Below are 17,901 nucleotides of genomic sequence, written 5' to 3'. Positions count from 1 at the left end.
CAGACAGACAGACAGACAGACAGACAGACAGACAGACAGACAGACAGACAGACAGACAGACAGACAGACAGACAGACAGACAGACAGACAGACAGACAGACAGACAGACAGACAGACAGACAGACAGACAGACAGACAGACAGACAGACAGACAGACAGACAGACAGACAGACAGACAGACAGACAGACAGACAGACAGACAGACAGACAGACAGACAGACAGACAGACAGACAGACAGACAGACAGACAGACAGACAGACAGACAGACAGACAGACAGACAGACAGACAGACAGACAGACAGACAGACAGACAGACAGACAGACAGACAGACAGACAGACAGACAGACAGACAGACAGACAGACAGACAGACAGACAGACAGACAGACAGACAGACAGACAGACAGACAGACAGACAGACAGACAGACAGACAGACAGACAGACAGACAGACAGACAGACAGACAGACAGACAGACAGACAGACAGACAGACAGACAGACAGACAGACAGACAGACAGACAGACAGACAGACAGACAGACAGACAGACAGACAGACAGACAGACAGACAGACAGACAGACAGACAGACAGACAGACAGACAGACAGACAGACAGACAGACAGACAGACAGACAGACAGACAGACAGACAGACAGAAGAGCAGGAGGGAAAACACATAGAAGTCACAAAGGGTTGTGGAGAACAAAGAGATAAATTAACTCTGTAGTATGTAGTAACAGTCAGACCTCTCCGGCCTTTTTTTCGGACTACTAAAGAGTGTTACCTCAAATAAGTAGAGGGGTTAAAGCTAACACTAGTTTAACACTAGCTAGCCAAGAGCTCATTCCAAATTGAAATTATTCATGGGCGGCAGCCTGGTCAAAAATGGCCAACAGCAGTCGTGTTCTATCAGTCTTAGGCTAATGGTTGTTATATAGCGTGTTCACACTTGGCATTAAAGTGCATCTTGGGTGATCCAATCTCCATCTGACTACTAAAAATACAGGTGCCAACCTTTCCAACACACATTAAGATCTAATCATCAAAACCCAATTTTTGGAAATGACCCAGAGAGTAGTTTCATCCACAATCATGCCCATGCCTGTTTTGTCATGGAAACATACCACTGCACTCATTTAACAATAGATGTGTGTTTTGTATATTCAGTATGCTGGTTTTCCTCCATTTCTAGAATGTAGGAAAAGTAATCAGGAACATCTGGCGGTTAGCGTGCTAGCCTTGTGCACGAAAATGTACACACTGTACATTTTTCGCAATGTTAAATTAAAGCTGCTGCTATCGGAGACAATGCAGAACATTGTTATCTACAGTGGGAGCTCGAAAGAGAAACACGCTCTAAATCAATCTCCCAAGAGTTCCCAATCATTTCCTTTGAACTCAAACAATGCAAGAAAACTATCTTACCTTGGGTTTTTCAGGTCCTGTCAGAAAAAAACGGATAGAAAAGTAATGATTATGAACTCAGTGTGTAGCCAGATTTTTTAACCTCTATCAAATCTTCTTGAATCATTGTTTATGAAAGGTTCCCTATGTTTCGTGTAACCTGATTTTTAATACACAGAGCTGCCTGTGACATGTCCCAATAAACGTGGCGTGTGCCCTGGCTCTGCCTACCATTTAAATTGGTATTTGCTGCTAATGATTGCAGATAGCAGTTGTTGTTTTCATTTGAAATCGTAGCATGTGTGCCTTATCAAGCATATGATATGTGTGCTTTATCAGAAGGCAGGTGAATCAGTATTCAATGCTCTTCTAAAATACACACATACACACACACACACACACACACACACACACACACACACACACACACAAACACCCACACACACACACACACACTCGCATTCACACAGACCAAAAACCACAAAAAGGGCTAACACCCTTTTCCTGCACTAGCAGGCACATGTGCAATGAAGGCTGCAGTAGACCGATGCACAGCCCCAGCCTCCACTTCCCACACTGGTGATTGTTTTGAACTTTTTCTCACACACTGAAGACGTAACTTAACTTAAGACAATAATTACTGGATAAGACAATTTTCATACTTTTTATACACCCCTTAAGAAACAGTGTCTACTCTCATATGAAGGCAGGGGAGTTGTATACATTAATGCAGTGCATTCAATAAACATGCCAACAGCAAAAAATGAAGGACGTTTACTTGTTGCTGAAAACGGGGCGAAGGGGTCTTTGCCGCTGAAAGGGTCTCCCAGGGTCTTTTTGCTCGCGAAGGGGTCAGCGGCCTCCACTCCAAAGGGCTGGAAGGGGTCCGGGGGAGGTTTGCAGGGGTCACTGGACATGCTGACAGGGGTGGTCTTACCTGGAAGGGAGCGGGTCGAATGGGAAGACAAAAGCAGAGGAATTTTTAAAACTACAGGAGTAAATCCTACATACAAACCAATGAGTGCCAATTGTGTTGATTTAAATAAAGTACAAAATGCTGTCTTGTTGGACACTGGAATCAACACAAACATTGAATATACAAATCATGTACAACTAGGACAGAAGAAGCATGTTATGATTGAAGGCAGGGCTACACTAAATGGGACGAGAACGGTTTAGAAAGTCAGGCCCGTCGTTTGTTATCACTTTGCAGCAACCGTTTTCACATGCAATTTCAGTTCCTAAATATTAACACATTCTGATGAGATACATCTCAATTTACTCATCGACTTCCTCGCTGGCCTTTTATCTGTTGCAATATGACAAATATGTGTTTGAAGAACCATTTGAAACCAACACAAAGCTGAATGTCTGCATGTGGCATTTAATCATCCAGAGAATGTTGTTATTCTGACACACAAACATAACAAACACAAGTAAGACATGAGAGAGGGAAAGAGAGATTCAGTAAATAGCCAAACCCAAAATGTTAGTGTGCAACGTTAGGGACATTCTGGAAGGCTGCTGAGCTCCGTGGGTTAGGGGTTCCAACCCACAACACCCAACACTTACTGTGGTTTACCCATTTACCAGACACAAACCAATATCCTTTACAAATTCATCGTCTCACCGTGCACTTCAGTGCAACACTTCAACTCTGGAGTGGAACTCGGGTCATTGCATTATAAAATATTGGAGCGAGGTTCAGTCGATTGTAAATTAAAGTGCAGAAAGGGCTGCATGGTTGCAGAAAGGGCTGAAGGCGGCAGAATACCGTGGGAACCGTGCTCGCGCCTGATGCTGGTGTATAGCTGTTAACCGCACGGTTCGGGCAAACTGCTGTCACACATCAATATGTTTTGATAGCGATCCTGTGCTGCCTCTCATCTGACCCCGCTGTGCGTCCCGGGCAGAGGGTGAGAGAAGTGGGGGTGGTTTCACATGAGATACTGAGAAACCTTCTCTGCCGGGCGATCCGTTTCTGCTTGACAGTTAACTACTCTTTGTAATATCACAACCATAGCAGAAGCTCTTCAACTAACATGTCTGCTCCTCCTCCTCAACGATATCAGCACCTCCTCAACTAAAATATCTGCTCCTCATCCACCTTATTAGCACCTCCTCAACTAACATATCTGCTACACTTCATTCACCATATCAGCACCTCCTCAACTAACATATCTGCCCCTCATCCAGCATATCAGAACCTCCTCATCCAGCACACCAGAACCTCCTCATCCAGCATATCAGAACCTCCTCATCCAGTATATCAGCACCTCCTCATCCAGCATATCAGCACCTCCTCATCCAGCACATCAGAACCTCCTCATCCAGCATATCAGAACCTCCTCATCCAGCATATCAGCACCTCCTCATCCAGCACATCAGAACCTCCTCATCCAGCATATCAGAACCTCCTCATCCAGCATATCAGAACCTCCACATCCAGCATATCAGCACCTCCTCATCCAGCACACCAGAACCTCCTCATCCAGCATATCAGAACCTCCACATCCAGCATATCAGCACCTCCTCATCCAGCATACCAGAACCTCCACATCCAGCATATCAGCAACTCCTCCTCTACCATACCCACCTCCTACTCCTGTGTGTGTGTGTGTGTGTGTGTGTGTGTCTAGGTGTGTCTGTGCGTGTGTGTGTGTGTGTGTGTGTGTGTGTGTGTGTGTGTGTGTGTGTGTGTGTGTGTGTGTGTGTGTGTGTGTGTGTGTGTGTGTGTGTGTGTGTGTGTGTCGACGGAGAGGGATGTAGTGATAGAAAGATGGGCTGAAAGAAGAGGCAGCTTGCAGGGCAATTCTCACTCAATCACGCTTGTTGACATACCCACTGACACATAGAGAAAAGAGGAAGCATGCTAGGGTGTGTGCTGCCAGCACCAGCAGCGCAAACCACAAATAGTATGCTCTTACACATCACTTTTACAGAGGCAGGCGCACACATGCACACACACATGCACCAACTTTGCTTTGTGTCAAGATAGACAGAGTTTAGAGTGAGTAACGCTTATGAAGCCACGACAAGTTTTGCAGTTGTTTCTCTTCAAAAGTTTGGGGTCACCCAGTCAAATATTTTTTTTCCATGAAAACTCAGTTTTCAGCTGTGCTAACGTGATTGCACAAGGGTTTTCAAATCATCAATTAGCCTTTTTTTACCGCATTAACAATGTCTAGACTGTATTTCTGATTAATTTAATGTTGTTATCATTGAAAAAAATAATGCTTTTCGTTCAAAAAGTAAGGACATTTTTACGTGACCCCAAATTTTTGAACAGTAGTGTATATTTTTGAATTTCAGGGGTGTTATTAAAAAGATAAAACATAAAACATCCAACCAGGGTTAGACAAAATCATCTCCTACCAATCCCACTGTTATTAAAGGCCCTTTTTTACCCCATTACGCCAGCCTTATACCGTCTCTAAAAACTCTTCTTCTCCTAGAGACCTCATGCATCAGTTAAATGGCCATGCCGATGGCAAAAACATCTAAAGCCTTATTGCATTTGAACACCTTCACACTAAAGGTACCGGTACTAAAGGTATGACTATGGAGAGCTCTGCACTAGATACACTTCAGGAGGAGATATGGGCTACACATGGTCAAATAATGTTGCACTTTTTATGGGTCCGTGCTAAACCCCTGCATTCCACAAATCTCATCAACTATACTTATATCTTGGCTATTGTATAGAGACAGAGAGTGAGAGAGAGACAGAGACAGAGAACGAGAAAGGGAGAGAAAGGGAGAGAGAGTGATCAAGCGAGAATGTATCTATATGTATGTATGTATGTATGTATTTATATATATATATATACATACATGCAGAAATACACAATTATACGTGCAGTCATCTTGTGCAATTGAGCCTGGATTAACTTCCCACCCAATCACATATCCCATAAAATTGCAGTGTGTTGAAAATTTCATGAAAATGAAAGCTGCTGACCCAAATCTATGGTGGAGGGTAAGGTAAGACCCTGCAGCCGCTACCAACGCCACAGCTTCATTCAGCCAAACCTCTCGTGCTCGTGATGAGTCAAAGGGACATTGATAAAGGTTAAGCGTAGTGCATGACACTGCCATCTTTGAAACTTTATCTAGTTCTGCCCACAATGACAACGTTTCCTGTTCAAAGAAATACTGGTTTCCCACACTCTTCATGTAAACTATCCTCCGCTGTGTTTTCCAGTCAGTCAGTCAGTCAGTCAGTCAGTCAGTCAGTCAGTCAGTCAGTCAGTCAGTCAGTCAGTCAGTCAGTCAGTCAGTCAGTCAGTCAGTGTGTTTGTGTGATACGATTCGGGGACGATGCATTTGTATGTGGAACGATTCGAAGCGATTCGATTCAATGTTCTAACGATATTGAATCGAATCGCAAAGTTGAAAACACATTTTCAGATGGAACGATTCGATGCGATTCGATTCAATGTTCTAACGAGATATATATATATATATATATATATATATCGTTAGAACATTGATATAAATATGTTCTAACGAGATATATATATATCGTTAGAACATTGATACATTACAATGTATCGTCCCTGAATCGTATCGTAGCACATGTATCTAGATATGTATCGGATCGTCCTATAAAGGAGAGATGGACACCCCTAATATATATATTATTCAATGTTTTAATTTATACTCAGTGTTTCAGTGTTTAAAGACTGCTGATGTTCCAATTCTTCAACATATTTGAATATGTATGTGTTACTCTGTTGCTTTACTCTCTGAATGGTTACATGTTTGTTCCCGATGAAATATATCAGGTCATATGTCTCATAATGTAAACTAAGCACAGTCAGGGGTTTGTAGTGTCATTGGTAAAGTCCAAAGGTTTTTCATATAGTTGTACAAATTATTTTAATAATTAGTGTACTAATATAACATGTTAGACACTGTTTTTATTAGATTTTTCAAATCTTGGAATCTTGGTAAAATCATGTTCCTAACTTCTTATGTGATCAAAGAACATTAAAACAAACTGAGTCATGGTATCATGATGCTTTGACATTCAAAACAAGTTCTAGAGGAGAAAAACAAGAGCAAACCGCTTCATTTTAACTGATCCATAGCAAGGACGAGCCTTTTGACAAATGTACAATACTTTGTAAAACCTGCTAGAGGCGTTAGGAAAGGAAACGATAAGGCTGACGTTTCTACAAGAATTTCTTCACCTGGAGAAAGCTCTCTGGAAAATGAGATTGCACATTTCGCATCCAGAGAAAGTTGGTTAGTGAAGAAAAAAGAGGTTAAAGAAGAGATGCTTGTATTGTACCAGTACTGTGACTGCAGACCCCTGCACTGTACCCTTTATGTTCTTATCAGCTTATCTTCCCCTAATTCATTGGCTTTACTTAAGTAGCTTTTCATTTTATTTCATGTCTCTCTGTGCTTCTTAAAAGCATTTAATAGTAATATGAAAAACACAATTCATTCATTCATAACACACATACAAACAGACACAAACACAAACACTGTATATTTCAATAAAAAAGGACTGGGTGAGCTGATAGTTTTCTATTTGGGAGCTCTGATGTTCCCTTACAATGCCCTCTTTGGTAAAGAGTCACTGGTTATGAGAGGCAAAAGTTATGTATGTGTGTGTGCCTTCGTGAGTCAGTAGGCCACTTTTTAAATGAGACAGTATGAGTATTGGAGGAAAGTCCACCTTGAATTATTTAAGTTTGGAAGAGGGTGGGGGAGGGGGCACATTCACCACTACTCACTAGCACGACATCCACTTTACACAGGTTTCACCAAGAATGCTATGCTAGGTTGGCACGCAGGCCTACTTACTGAATGCTGCTCTGCCTCTGCTAAGAGAAGACGCTACAGAGTGAGAACAGAGTAGGAGGAGAGTGTTAGTCTACCACCATCAAGGGAAGTAGCTTTTAGAGTGTTCCCCAATTAAAAAAAATAAAACAATAAAAGCTAACAAAGAATTTGGTTCATTAACTGAGAAACAGAAGTATCTGCCAGTGCATTTTTGAAATCATTGGCAAAATGGATAGCAGGTTAGAAGCAACACCAAGCTTTGCTGCTGAACGCAATTGAATGTAACTTCTGCAACCTAGCTTATTCAAAACTCCTGTTTGAAATTATTCAACATGAGGGTCTTCAAATAAAATCAAAACAAAAATGTGAAAGAAGCAAGAGTGCAGTCTTAAAACGTGAATGTTTATGGCTTCATCTTGAAAGTTATAAATGAGGAGGGATAATTGTTTATTTGTGGAAAGAGATGAGTCCCTGGTTATACCTGAAGCCTGAGGGCAGCTCAATGAACCCCCATCAGTGATAAGCCCTGTAACAGCCAAACAGCCAGACACTGTTCACTGCACCTAAATAACGAGTACACCCTTGCCTTGCCGTTATCTTGTTTGTAAACCACGTGTCGACAACAAACATTTAGTAATCTGACCTAAGAATCCAACCTAATATTTTCATCTAAATATGCAATAAAGTATTAGCTATGCCTCTGTAGAAATAGAAATATAAGGCTTTGAACTGTCTGCTTAATTGTGGTAATGTGTGGCATTCGCTGATTTGCTTTGTTTGACAATATCGCAACCAAATATTTTCAGTCATATCATTCATTAAAGAAAACAGCTAATATAATCCTCTTCTCGCTCTCCCGCACGTGCGCACACGCACACGCACACACACACACACACTTACCACTGGGGGGTTTCGGCCTCGGAGGAACGGTCTTCTTCGGTGGTAGAGCTGGTGTGTCATTCTTCCTAGTGAATGGATCATCTACAAACCCTGACTGGAAATGTGACAGTTAGACACAGAAAAACACCTGAAAGGCGGGCATAAAATACACCCACAAAGTAGGGGAGCCTATTAGTCATTTTAGTATCTCTAGACTTCCCTTAGGTTTTCCCCCCCTACCTTCTGGTAGTCGGGCAGCCAGCTGGCCCTGCCTTCGAACGGGTCCCTTGTCTTTGCCATGTGGCTAAAATCCGCAAAGCCCCCAGCGCTGCTGGTGCTGCTGCCGCCGCCACCGCTGCTAAAGGAACCACTGCCGAATGGGTCCAACGTGCCAAATAGGTCTGAAACCCATTACAAGGGCAGCTTAGCTACGCATCACTGTCTATGTTAATGACCTATACAGAAGGAGAATTGATGCACTATACATGACACATTGCATAGGTTTCCGATCATGTTTTTTCCTTCCGAAAAGAAAAATGCACACATCAACCATGGGCCCTATCTTGCATCCAGTGCAATTTACTTTTTCACTGGCGCATGTGTCGTTGCTAGTTTGCAACTGGCGCAGAGCGTTCTTTTCCCTCCACCGCCACGCGTCGGTAAATTAGGGAATGATCTTGCGCCCCAAGGGGCGATTCGGTGAAAGGAGGAGGTGTGTTCTGGCGCAAACGTTCCCTGGTGCTATTATGAATTAATGAATGCGGGCCCGTGTGTGTGCGTCCATCTGCTTAAAACACGTAACGCATAATACAGTCCATGGCAATGTATATTAACGGGGGGACACATGCATATTAGGAACACAAGTCGATAACAATAATGCATATAATACTGATAAGAAACAACGTTTATAATGTGTTGCGTATATCATTAAATAGAACCACAGTTGTCGCATATCATATGTGTGTTAAGTTTATTTTGCCAAAATGTATTTGAGGACTCAGTATTTCTGAAGTTGTGGAAGAAAACTCACGGCGGTGAGCAGATCGTGAATGATTGTTAATAAACAGTGGGTGCGTGTAATTAAAGTAGTTCCCTCCAGGTCGCTGGAGCTCCCATTTACAGCGCTGTCAGAAGAGAGTTGATTCCATGTGTGAATTAGGCCATATTATTTGGCCATAAACTGAGCCATTTGAAGTTTGATCTGTCTCATCGGAGACTGCAGACGCGTTGTCAAAATATGAACTTGTCAGATTCAAATGCGCTCATGGCTCTTAAAGGGGATGGGAGTTCGCACTCTGATTGGTTTATTGCACGTTACGCCCAAAACATACCTCCGGGTAATTAGGCTACTTCAGATCAACCCTTTTCAGATTTGCGCCGGGCACAAGAGTCTTTTTTTTGCGCCGGCAAAATAGCAACATCGCCATAGAACCGCCCACAAATCTACTTGCGCTTGGCGCTTCTCACTTGCGTTTCAGACCGTTAAAATAGGGCCCCTTGTGTTGAATTGGTTTGACACATTATTATTCATCGCTCTATGTTACCGTTTCTATCAAACACTGTGCGAATCGGAACGGAAACCAAAAACAAGTTTGATCCTTCTTGGCTGGTCCTGATGAATTAGTCACAGCCAATATCATTCCCCCCAAAAAGAATAAATACGCAAGTGTAAATTAAATTGGTATTTTACAAATAAATGTAAACGTGGCGTCTTGCTGTGGCCAATGTGAAACACCTGTTGCAGTGAACTTCAACAGTGGATGTTGACACTGAGCGTGTGGCCTTTACCCGACGCCTTCCCCGTCTACCAGCCACGGGTCTAATAGGCAAACAGACAAGCTAACCTGAGCTTGTGGAAACAGTGGTCCCAGCGTGGGTCTCATATGATAGAGTTCACACACACACACACACACACACACACACACACACACACACACACACACACACACACACACACACACACACACACACACACACACACACACACACACACACACACACACACACACACACACTTTTTGCCCCCCCCATGTGACCCTCCACGTGTGTGGGTCTCATATGATGGAGTTCCAACCATTATTCTTACATGATACGACACATACTCACACAGACACACAGTATGGCCCTCTGTGTGACCCTCCACGTGTGTGGGTTTCATAGAGTTCCAAGTTCCAACTATCCTTCCTATCCTTCATAAGAGAGTGTGTGTGACACACACACTCCCACACACACACCGTATGGTCTTTAACATGACCTTGCACGTGTGTGTGCGTGTTTATTTGTATAGAGCAACTTCATATCCTAAAGCAAACAAAACACGCTTTTTTTTTTTGCCCCTAATAGTGTGAGACAACCAACTGATTGAGTGGGCGAGCTGGTGTGTTGATTTTAATAAGGGGGTTCAATGGCGTGATCCTTATGGAAAAGGCCCGTTTTTTGTTGTGTCTGTGAGTGTTAAGCCGCGACGGGGTGCTGAGGTGAGACCGCTGGCTCTGCTAATAACATGACGTCAAGGTTGGAGGCCGGCTCATTTTAAAACAACATTTAATAAAAAAACATAACAAATAAAGTTAGAGACCAAGAGAGAGTGCAAGAAATAGAGACACAGACAGACAGACACAGACAGACAGACAGAAAGGTTGAATAGAATAGAATTTGTGTGTGGAGAGTCCTAGCCAATCAAAAATTGTGATGTGCAAACAAAATGCAAGTTCAACTAGAAAATGCATTTCCTGCAGAAAATGCGGTGAGTACTGTAGCACAAAGTGAGGTTGAAAATATTTTTCGATAAATTCACATAGATTAAGACATAAAGAAACGTTAAATGGCTTAAATCAAGTGAAGGGATTTAAACGCAGTTCAAAAGAGTGGAGAAAAAACAGCCCAATCTGGCAACACTGCCTGAACGTCCCCCAAAAGTACCCCAATCCGGCAAGAAAAACCGCCCCATCTGGCAACACTGCTGAACGTCCTCACGCCAACTCAAAACGAAGCCAGTATGTAACAAAAAAAGTCATTCTGAATAAAGTTTAAATAATATTGAAATTCCGTTTGGATATTATTGAAGATACAAGTGTGTAGATTTGTTTAACAGTTTGAATGATGGTAAACAGTTGACATTTGACCGAGTTACGATGTCTTGGTAATTTTAGTGTCAGAATGGGCAGACGGCTTCAATGGGACCAACTGTAGAATATGACGGTTTGAAACTAAAACTGTGATTCTGAAGAAAGTTTAAATGATATCGAAATTCCGTTTGGATATTATTGAAGATACAATTGTGTAGATTTGTTAAATGGTTTGAACGAAGATAACCGGTTGAAAGTACAGTCTGAAGTACCATTGACTCCCATGCTAAAAAAATGATAATATTTTGAAAGTAGAATATCTTAAAAAGTATAAAATATTCCAAGCTATTCTGAATATTTTAAAATTTGAATGGAGTCTGTAGGTGAAAAATTTAGGAAGGAGATAGGTCCCAAAGTTTGTAGAGAATAAGAAAAGAAAGAAAGAAAGAAAGAAAGAAAGAAAGAAAGAAAGAAAGAAAGAAAGAAAGAAAGAAAGAAAGAAAGAAAGAAAGAAAGAAACTTATGAAGATCAATAGATAAGCGCTGCATGCAGCACTCACCTAATTAGGAATTATGCAATTAAAAAGCTTGGTATACTGCAATGTCTAAGAGGGGTCATCAAGCATCAAGTATAACTGCATGAAGTGCATCAAGTATAACTGCATGAAGTGCATCCAGTCTAAAAGATAAACTGGATTTACCATTTCAAATATTAGTAGATATACTCAGGCTATAACTTGCACAGCAACTTGAAAAAAATCGGTTCTATCCGTGGTAGAAGGCCTCAAAATGTGGTTCATTGTCTGCTGATTAAAAAAGTTTAATTATAAAGTAGCAGGAAATAAAACACTACGTTACCTGGTCCTTTGGGTTTGGGGCTAGTTGATATGAATGGGTCACTGCTTGTAAAGTGACTGGTGGTCTGCTGAAAGAAGCACATAATAAAGCAAATGAATATACTTTGTTAATCGCTATGTTAACACTCCCACCCTTAATGTGATCATGCCCGTGTTACAAAGAAATGCCCCATGCTTTAATGCTTACAAACCAGCTTAGACTCAACCGTGCAAACGTGTACATATACATTTATTTGATCATTTATTTAGTCATACTATAAACATGCCAGTCTAGGTACCTTGGATGGGAGTGTGGTGCTTTTACTGAATGGGTCCGCATTGGAGAAGGGGTCTGCCTTTGCTGTCTTCTTGAAGAAGTCTTCGGATGAGGCCTTGAACGGATCGGCCTCCTTGAATGGATCCCCTCCGAACGGGTCTGGGGGGAGTGGACACACATCTGTCAAAGATCACAAAGAACATAATCCTGATTAACACCAACAGGGCTAAATTTACATTATCATGTAGTATTTGAGATTGGACTGGCTCAACCCTTTGGCCTAAAGGATCAAGGTCCGGCAATTATTTTGGAACCCTTTTATTTTATTTATTTCTTCTGAAATTGAACATTTCGTAAAAAAAAAATCTGAAAGCATTCTATTGAACCATCTGGTCATGAATTTCAGTTTGCACTTTCAGCTGTACGGTCCGCTGCACAAAAGCAACGAAACAGCCAACGCCAGGGTTACCTTTGGCCTCGACAGAACACTGTTTTGTTACGTGGATAATGATGTATAATTCAATTCCATTGTATTTGTATAGCCCTTAATCACAGTTACAGTCTCAAAAGGGCTTAACAGGCCTGTGAGTATGACAGGCATGTATCACATATGACCTAAAACATAATATACAAAGAGGTAGTGTCGGGTCGTGAACCAACAGTCAGGGCAGCAGTGAACGGGCCTGCTCTCTTCTGACAGCGCTGTAGAGGGGAGCTCCAGCGACCTGGAGTGAACTGCTTTAATTACACGCACCCACTGTTTATTAGCAATCATTCACGATCTGCTCACACCGCTGTGAGCAAGAGAAGTGAAACTGCCCAATATCGCTGTAGAGGGAAGTGTACAGAACACCCATGGTTCACACACTTTGCCACCGTTTCACGGTTCACATGCACACGCGCACGGGACCACACGCACACACATAGAATAACCTGGCAAGAGGCTGCACAGCTGCCTCCGGTACACCGCATTTAGTCATGCCCCAACATATATAAATACTGTTCGTACAGCTTTATAGCGCTGAATATAACTCTGCAGGACCATGGTTGTCCGAGTGAACAGTGACAGTATTGTTCCGAGGTCATGGCAACACCGATTCACTGTCGCCACTTCTGTGGTTGCAGGAAGAGAGACGCTTGCTGGAGCCATGAGAAGGATCAGCCCGCGAGGTCTTTGGGAAGCACGACAAAAGACAGAAGGGCCCTCGTACCTGCGCTGGCTGCTGCCACTGGCTGCTTGGCGAAGGGATCATTCTGGAAGGGGTCGCCTGCAGGGCCAAGAGAAGGAGGAGGGGGTCACACATGGTCACACACTGTACAAGGCAATCACAAGATACAAGCTTAGAATACCCCCTAATAAGCCATACATACAATAAATAAGCCCCCACATTTCAGTAATTTTTATTCCTGTAATAAAGTAATACAGTATGCAAAGAACTGATACCAACACTGATATAGTCTTCTTTCATCGTATCCATGTATCACATCCAAACATCGGTCAGCTCCAATGGATTTCTAGACAGGGAGAGGGGCCAGAGGGCAGCAAACCTTTGAAGGGGTCTGTTTTGAAGGGGTCTTCTGTGGTGAAGGGGTCGGGGTGGACTTCCGGCGGCAGGCTATTGAACACCGACTGCTTCATCTTAAATGGGTCCTCCTGGAGGAGAGAGAGACAATGAAAGACAGGAAGAGAATGAGGGAGGAAAGCAAGTATGAATGGGCTTGATACAGAATGGTCCTATTTCGGTATATTTGCACATTGAAAGTTGCATGCAAGCAAACTGCATGCAAACTTGGGAGGTAAAATAACCTACGGGTGCATGCATGACTGCATGCTCACATGTGCATGGGTGGTGTTATATTCCATCGAGCTAAAAAAACGTGGATACTTGGACGGGAGAGTGAACATTTTACAAGAATGTCTAAGATGGATCATTAAGAAAAGAAATGGCATTGAAACACCCACACAAACACACACATACTCACACAGACACAGACATACACAGGAATGTGGCTCTGCAGAAAGCTTTCCATACCAGAAAGCCCAGAGACATTTTTAAATTATAAGAGAATGAAAATTGTTTCCCCTTATTCTTTCACAACACAACTCTAGCTCAGCAATGCAGAAAAGGGGGCTGTGAGTGTTTGTGTGTCTGTGTGTGTGTATGTGTGTGTGCGGCTGTGTGTGTGTGCATGCGTGCGTGTCTGTGTTTCTTTGCGTGCGTATGTCTGTGTGTTTGTGTCTGAGTCTATGTATGTGTGCGTGTGTGCTTGTGTTTGTGTGTGCAAGCAATGTGTATATTTATCTGGGATCAGCAGTGTGTTGCGGGTCAGCGATTCCCATTGAAACCGAGAGCTGCTAATGAGCCACAACAGGTTAGAGCATTTAGCCCTGGCCTGCTGCCACGGCCGCGCAGATATGTGAAGTGTGGAGCACCCTTCACCTGACACCACACACACACACACACACACACACACACACACACACACACACACACACACACACACACACACACACACACACACACACACACACACACACACACACACACACACACACACACACACACAATGGAATAGACTCCAGAAACAAAGTGTCTTCGTCTCAAACCCTTCCCCTCGCCCCCTAAGGAAGCAGAATAGAGAATTGCAACCCAGCATGCAAATAAACACAGGTGTGCAGGTATTTTTCAAGTATTAAAAGCCCTTTGGCACGGTACAATTTATGTCCAATCATCTCAGCTATGTGAGGTATTAAAAGACTGAAAATAATAGGGGGTGCATAGCTTCACAGCTAAACTGTGCTTAATAGTAGGCACAATCAAATCCCTTTTAAAGAGACTACGTTATTTATGTCTACTGGGCTTGTACTCTAGACACCCTTCTACCTTAAGCTTTCCCTCTAAACCCAAATGCTCTTTGTGATGATAGACGGAGGACAGCAGATCACATAAACATTATTCAGTGGATTGCCTGGTTGTGAAATGAAATGAGTGACGTGGCAGACTTGCCTTTTTTTCATCAAACATCGCCAACCAATAATTGTATGATCCACTATGATAGGACACAAACCTTATTGACTACAGATATGTCTGGGTTATTTTAAGCTACGAGCTAGTTTAAATGTAATACATTTCGACGTCAAGGCATGAAGACACAGAAAAAGCTAAATAACAAGTCACTCATTTTGACAGCTAATTCTGGGAGCTGAGTTAGCATTTAAGTACAGGATCTATGTATTAGTGCAGTTCAAACAGAAATGAATCCACAGCAGTATTGATATCATTCAACCTGAAGGATGTGTTTTTCTTTTCTTATGCCAAGTTATCATGAGGAACATCAACAGACACACAGACATCGTGAGATTAACCCCTCGTCTGTGTGTGGGGGAATAGGGGCGTGTCCTGACGGAAACTTTATGGCAATGGCAGAGATTCACTAAAACCCATGTCTTAGCAAGAGAGGATTTGAAGCCATCAATTTATCGCAGAGGATTTCGGCAAACACAGGTTTTTTGTGTCAAGGCAGATGGCGAAGATCTCATTGGATTGGGTAACAACCTCGGCAAACAAAAACATGGGTATAGCGAACATAAACACAAGGCTCACAAAGCAGTGGCTTTGAGAACTTAATGCAGCATTAGCAATATACAATGTGCAGCACATTGACACACACACACACACACACACACACATACATGTGTGTTGCTCTCACCATGAGGGGGAATCCTCCGTTCTCCCGGTCGGTGAAGCCCTCACTCATGTCTGCCAGGTTGGTCATACTGCCCCCATGGGTGCCATTCAGGCTGCTGTTGTACTGTTCGATGCTTTTGGACACCTCCAGCTGGCTGTCCTGGATCTGGGACAGCTTGCTGCGGGCCTAGCGGAGACACACACACACACACACACACACACACACACACACACACACACACACACACACACACACACACACACACACACACACACACACACACACACACACACACACACACACACACACACACACACATTGAGACTAGATGTCGGCTTTTGGAATTCTTATTAGGTTATAGCTAACATGATTACATTATGTGTTTTACTGCTGTTAGAGCGACATAAAGTAAAGTCCTTAAATACAATTCCAGAGTTTCAAATGATTTCATTTAAGTTAATTGAAGTTCCGCCCCTCATAAATCTTATGGTGCAGTGAAACCATAATGAAATAATAAAGAAATTAATAAAATAATAAGTGAGGTAAATGTGCTTAATTCATTTCATTCTTTACAGCCTTTACTGAAGAGCATCAGCAAATCCCCAAGAGCTATATCACGACTCTCTCTCTCAACAGTGAGATCATTCCGATTGAGCTGAATACAGTTTAACCTGCAGGTGTTTCAAGAAAAGGATCCCTTTTTTCCTATAAAAACAAAGAGCGAACCATGAACTTAAAACAATCGTCAAGATGTCTTTTTCGACGCAACTCAACGTTATCGCCATGACGCAAACAACATCACTTCTGAATTAGATGACCTTGCGGGTTATGTTTTGATTAGGGCCGTGACCCAGAGAGTTGTTAGTGCTCTTCGTGAAGATGGGAGAGAGTGGGAGCGACAGAGGGACTAAACTAGAACCAGACACCACAACACTGTGGTAGGGAGGCATGTTGACTCATCTTAAAGGGCCTGAAGTGAACTACGGTGAAGAATGTGGAGCATAAAAAAATAAAAGGACATAGACATGCTGTAGGACTATGGACTTCCCTTGGGCTTGCAGGAAAGTCAACACAAAAAGGTTACTGGATCCAAAAAGTAAGTTAGTGTGTGTGTGTGTGTGTGTGTGTGTCTTTGTGTATGTATGTCTCATGTGTGAATGGTGGAGGGGGGTTATTATTGCAGGTGAGCATGAGGAAACTGCTTGGTTCTCTCTCTTGAAACCTGCCTGTGACCTTAGAGAGAGAGAGAGAGAGAGAGAGAGAGAGAGAGAGAGAGAGAGAGAGAGAGAGAGAGAGAGAGAGAGAGAGAGAGAGAGAGAGAGAGAGAGGAGAGAGAGAGAGAGAGAGAGAGAGAGAGAGAGAGAGAGAGATTGTGTGTGTGTCCGGGAACTAATGTGAGATGGAGGGGGTGTTTTGAGGTGAGATGTGGGATTGATTTATGTGTGGGATGTGATGTCAGAAGTGAAGATCCAGTGTGACGTGCGTGTGACTGACTGATGTGAGGAGATTTTTATGCGGTATAACAAGGTGGAGGGAAACTGAAATGAATAGCATGATTGAGAGATGGACAGCATAGACAACCACACAACCACTCTATGCCAGAATGTTGTAATGTGGTGTAGTTGCTCGGTATTCTTCTGTAGTGCGAGAGTGCCCCCTGCTGGTGCATCTTATTCCTCGACTGCAACGGAATAGAAAGGTGTCTTGACTAGAGATGGTTCCAACAAGATTGAACCGGTTTTAACAATTGACCCGCTGACATGGGAAGACCTGCCGTTCAAAAGGTCAACCAAAATGCAACATTTTGATATGCATAAATGATGCTTATTGTGCTGTAACAGCTTTAAATTGTCAAAGTGTAGGTGAATAATAAATCCTTTTCAATTTATAATGGAAAAAAAAATAAAGTACAAGTAAGTAGGTAGGGAGGGGGCTGGGGGGAGGGAGGGAGG

The 17,901-nt window shown here is 42.7% G+C and overlaps 1 protein-coding gene across 4 annotated transcripts in view; it reads right to left on the bottom strand.

The window, feature by feature from the left end:
* Positions 1-17,901, bottom strand: part of LOC130393102 (epidermal growth factor receptor substrate 15-like 1) — a 38,120-nt gene that overhangs the window by 6,247 nt on the left and 13,972 nt on the right. Inside the window, exons 17-25 of one of the 4 annotated variants that reach the window (XM_056603688.1) lie at positions 15,971-16,135; positions 13,808-13,913; positions 13,471-13,527; positions 12,282-12,439; positions 12,005-12,071; positions 8,319-8,479; positions 8,100-8,193; positions 2,182-2,340; positions 1,425-1,441 (exon numbers count right to left, since the gene is read on the bottom strand). In XM_056603688.1, coding sequence (XP_056459663.1) covers positions 1,425-1,441; positions 2,182-2,340; positions 8,100-8,193; positions 8,319-8,479; positions 12,005-12,071; positions 12,282-12,439; positions 13,471-13,527; positions 13,808-13,913; positions 15,971-16,135 — 984 coding nt within the window. Of the gene's footprint in view, positions 1-1,424; positions 1,442-2,181; positions 2,341-8,099; positions 8,194-8,318; positions 8,480-11,793; positions 12,072-12,281; positions 12,440-13,470; positions 13,528-13,807; positions 13,914-15,970; positions 16,136-17,901 lie in introns of those variants that run through there. The other 3 variants (XM_056603689.1, XM_056603690.1, XM_056603691.1) reach the window with 3 other exon arrangements.

This window comes from Gadus chalcogrammus, chromosome 12 (assembly GCF_026213295.1).
Source record: "Gadus chalcogrammus isolate NIFS_2021 chromosome 12, NIFS_Gcha_1.0, whole genome shotgun sequence".
In the NCBI taxonomy this organism is placed as follows: Eukaryota; Metazoa; Chordata; class Actinopteri; order Gadiformes; family Gadidae; genus Gadus; species Gadus chalcogrammus.
The sequence above is the reverse complement of the archived record's forward strand: the minus strand, read 5'-3'. Positions and strand labels throughout refer to the sequence as shown.